The 2,107-nt window shown below is 32.7% G+C and overlaps 1 protein-coding gene across 1 annotated transcript in view; it reads left to right on the forward strand.

The window, feature by feature from the left end:
• Positions 1-2,107, forward strand: part of HELRODRAFT_190293 (hypothetical protein) — a gene marked incomplete at both ends in the record, with an annotated part of 17,481 nt that overhangs the window by 9,467 nt on the left and 5,907 nt on the right. Inside the window, one exon of the mRNA XM_009013110.1 lies at positions 804-863. Within this exon, the coding sequence (XP_009011358.1) occupies positions 804-863 (60 nt within the window). The remainder of the gene's footprint in view (positions 1-803; positions 864-2,107) is intronic.

The following is a 2,107-nucleotide window of genomic DNA, read 5'->3' on the forward strand; positions in this document are numbered from 1 at the left end:
AANATTAGAGATGTGCATACAAATGAAATTGAATTGTTTCAGATTTATATATTAGTTTTCATTGTTGCTAAGCATAATCAAGAATTTTAGGAGATGTTGTGTACTGTGTAGTATTTTTGAGCAGAATCGACCATTTTTATACGTTAATAGTCGAGACTTTACTTGTGTTAATAGTGAAAATCTAAAGGAGCCTAGAGGAACCTCAAGACGTATACAAAAGTGGTTTAAATTTTAGTGATTTATTAATTGACCTAAAAGACATCTTTTGACAACACAGGCATTTGAAATTTCGAAAAAAAAATTTTTCACTCCACCCTATTGTGGATGGTGGCATTTTTCAATTTCTAATTATCGCCACTGCTGTTGTTACTATTATTATTATTATCATTATTATTATTATTGTTATTATTGTTGTTGTTATTGTTATTATTGTTGTTGTTATTGTTATTATTATCATCATGGTTAAGGTTAGATATTGGTAATAATAACTAAATATTATCTCCGTCTCTATTTTCGTCGTCGTCGTCGTCATCTTTACCACGGTCACCTTCATCATTACCGCTATGATGACTAATAGATCATCATTAACATCATCGTGATCATCATTAACATCAACATCATCATCATTAACATCATCATCATTAACATCATCGTCATCATCATCAACATCTTCGTCATTGCCATGGTCGTCATTACCGTCATGACCAGTTGACCATCATCATCAGCACCATCATCAGCACCATCATCATCATCAGCACCATCATCATCATCAGCCCCATCATCATCATCATCATCTTCATCAGGCAGTGCTGAACGATGCGGGCATTGTTAAAGGGGCCATCAACGTGGACAGTAAGCATGAGGTGAGGCCTGCCCTCTGATGATAATGATGATGATGATGTAATGATGATGATGGTGATGGTGGTGTAATGACAATGATGATGATGGTGGTAATGTAATGATGATGATGGTAGTGTTGGTGGTGTAATGATTATGATGGTGACGGTGGTAATGTAATGATGATGATGATGGTGGTGGTAGTGGTAACGTGATGATGATGATAATGATGATGATGGTGGTGGTAATGTAATGATGATGTTGATGATGATGTTGATGATGATGATGATATTTTAATAATGATAAGGTGATAAGGATAACGACGATTATTATCATGACAAAATGTGTTATGTCTGATGACGATGATGATGATGACGACGACGATGATGATAATGATGAAACTGATAATGAAACTAAAATATAAATAATACATACACGTTTAAATTTATGTTCATTCATTCATTTATCACCATATTTTGTATGTAGATGATAGCTTCCTTATTGCTTTTCACTCTCTCACTCACTCACTTTCTCACTCACTCACTCTCTCACTCACTCTCACTCATTCTCACTCACTTTTTCACCTATTTACTTCAGCTATAGTTAGGTTTTATTTCACTGGATGTATGATGATGATGATTATTATTTATTATTATTATTATTATCATCTACATCATTATTATTGAATAATACTAGTTCAGTAATGACTTGCTTGCTTATCTAACATTCATTATTTCTATCCCATGCTTATGGCTGTCACTTTTCACAGTTCTTTTTGTTGTTCTTTTTACTACTTGAAACATTATATCTATTATTATTATTATTATTATTGTTATTATTATTATTGTTGTTGTTATTGTTGTTATTATTATTGTTATTATTATTATTATAGTTGTAAGAAACGCCTTCATGTCATCATCATATACTGCTGTGTGTTATCATCATCATCATCTAGATCAATATCACATTTGGCATCATCTGTATCAATCACAGACTGTCATCGTCATCATCATCATTACCGTTATCATTATAACACATCATACATCATCATCATTAAATATCACCATCATCAACAATTATCATCGTCATCATGGTGCTTACTGTTTAATCATCATCATCAATGTCAGATATCATTATCGTTAATATCGCTTATCGTCATCATCATCATGGTCATCATCATCATCAACATCATCATGGTCATCATCATCATCAACATCATCATGGTCATCATCATCAACATCTTCATCGTCATCTTCATCATCATCACCGT

Source organism: Helobdella robusta (assembly GCF_000326865.2).
Source record: "Helobdella robusta unplaced genomic scaffold HELROscaffold_11, whole genome shotgun sequence".
Taxonomy (NCBI): domain Eukaryota; kingdom Metazoa; phylum Annelida; class Clitellata; order Rhynchobdellida; family Glossiphoniidae; genus Helobdella; species Helobdella robusta.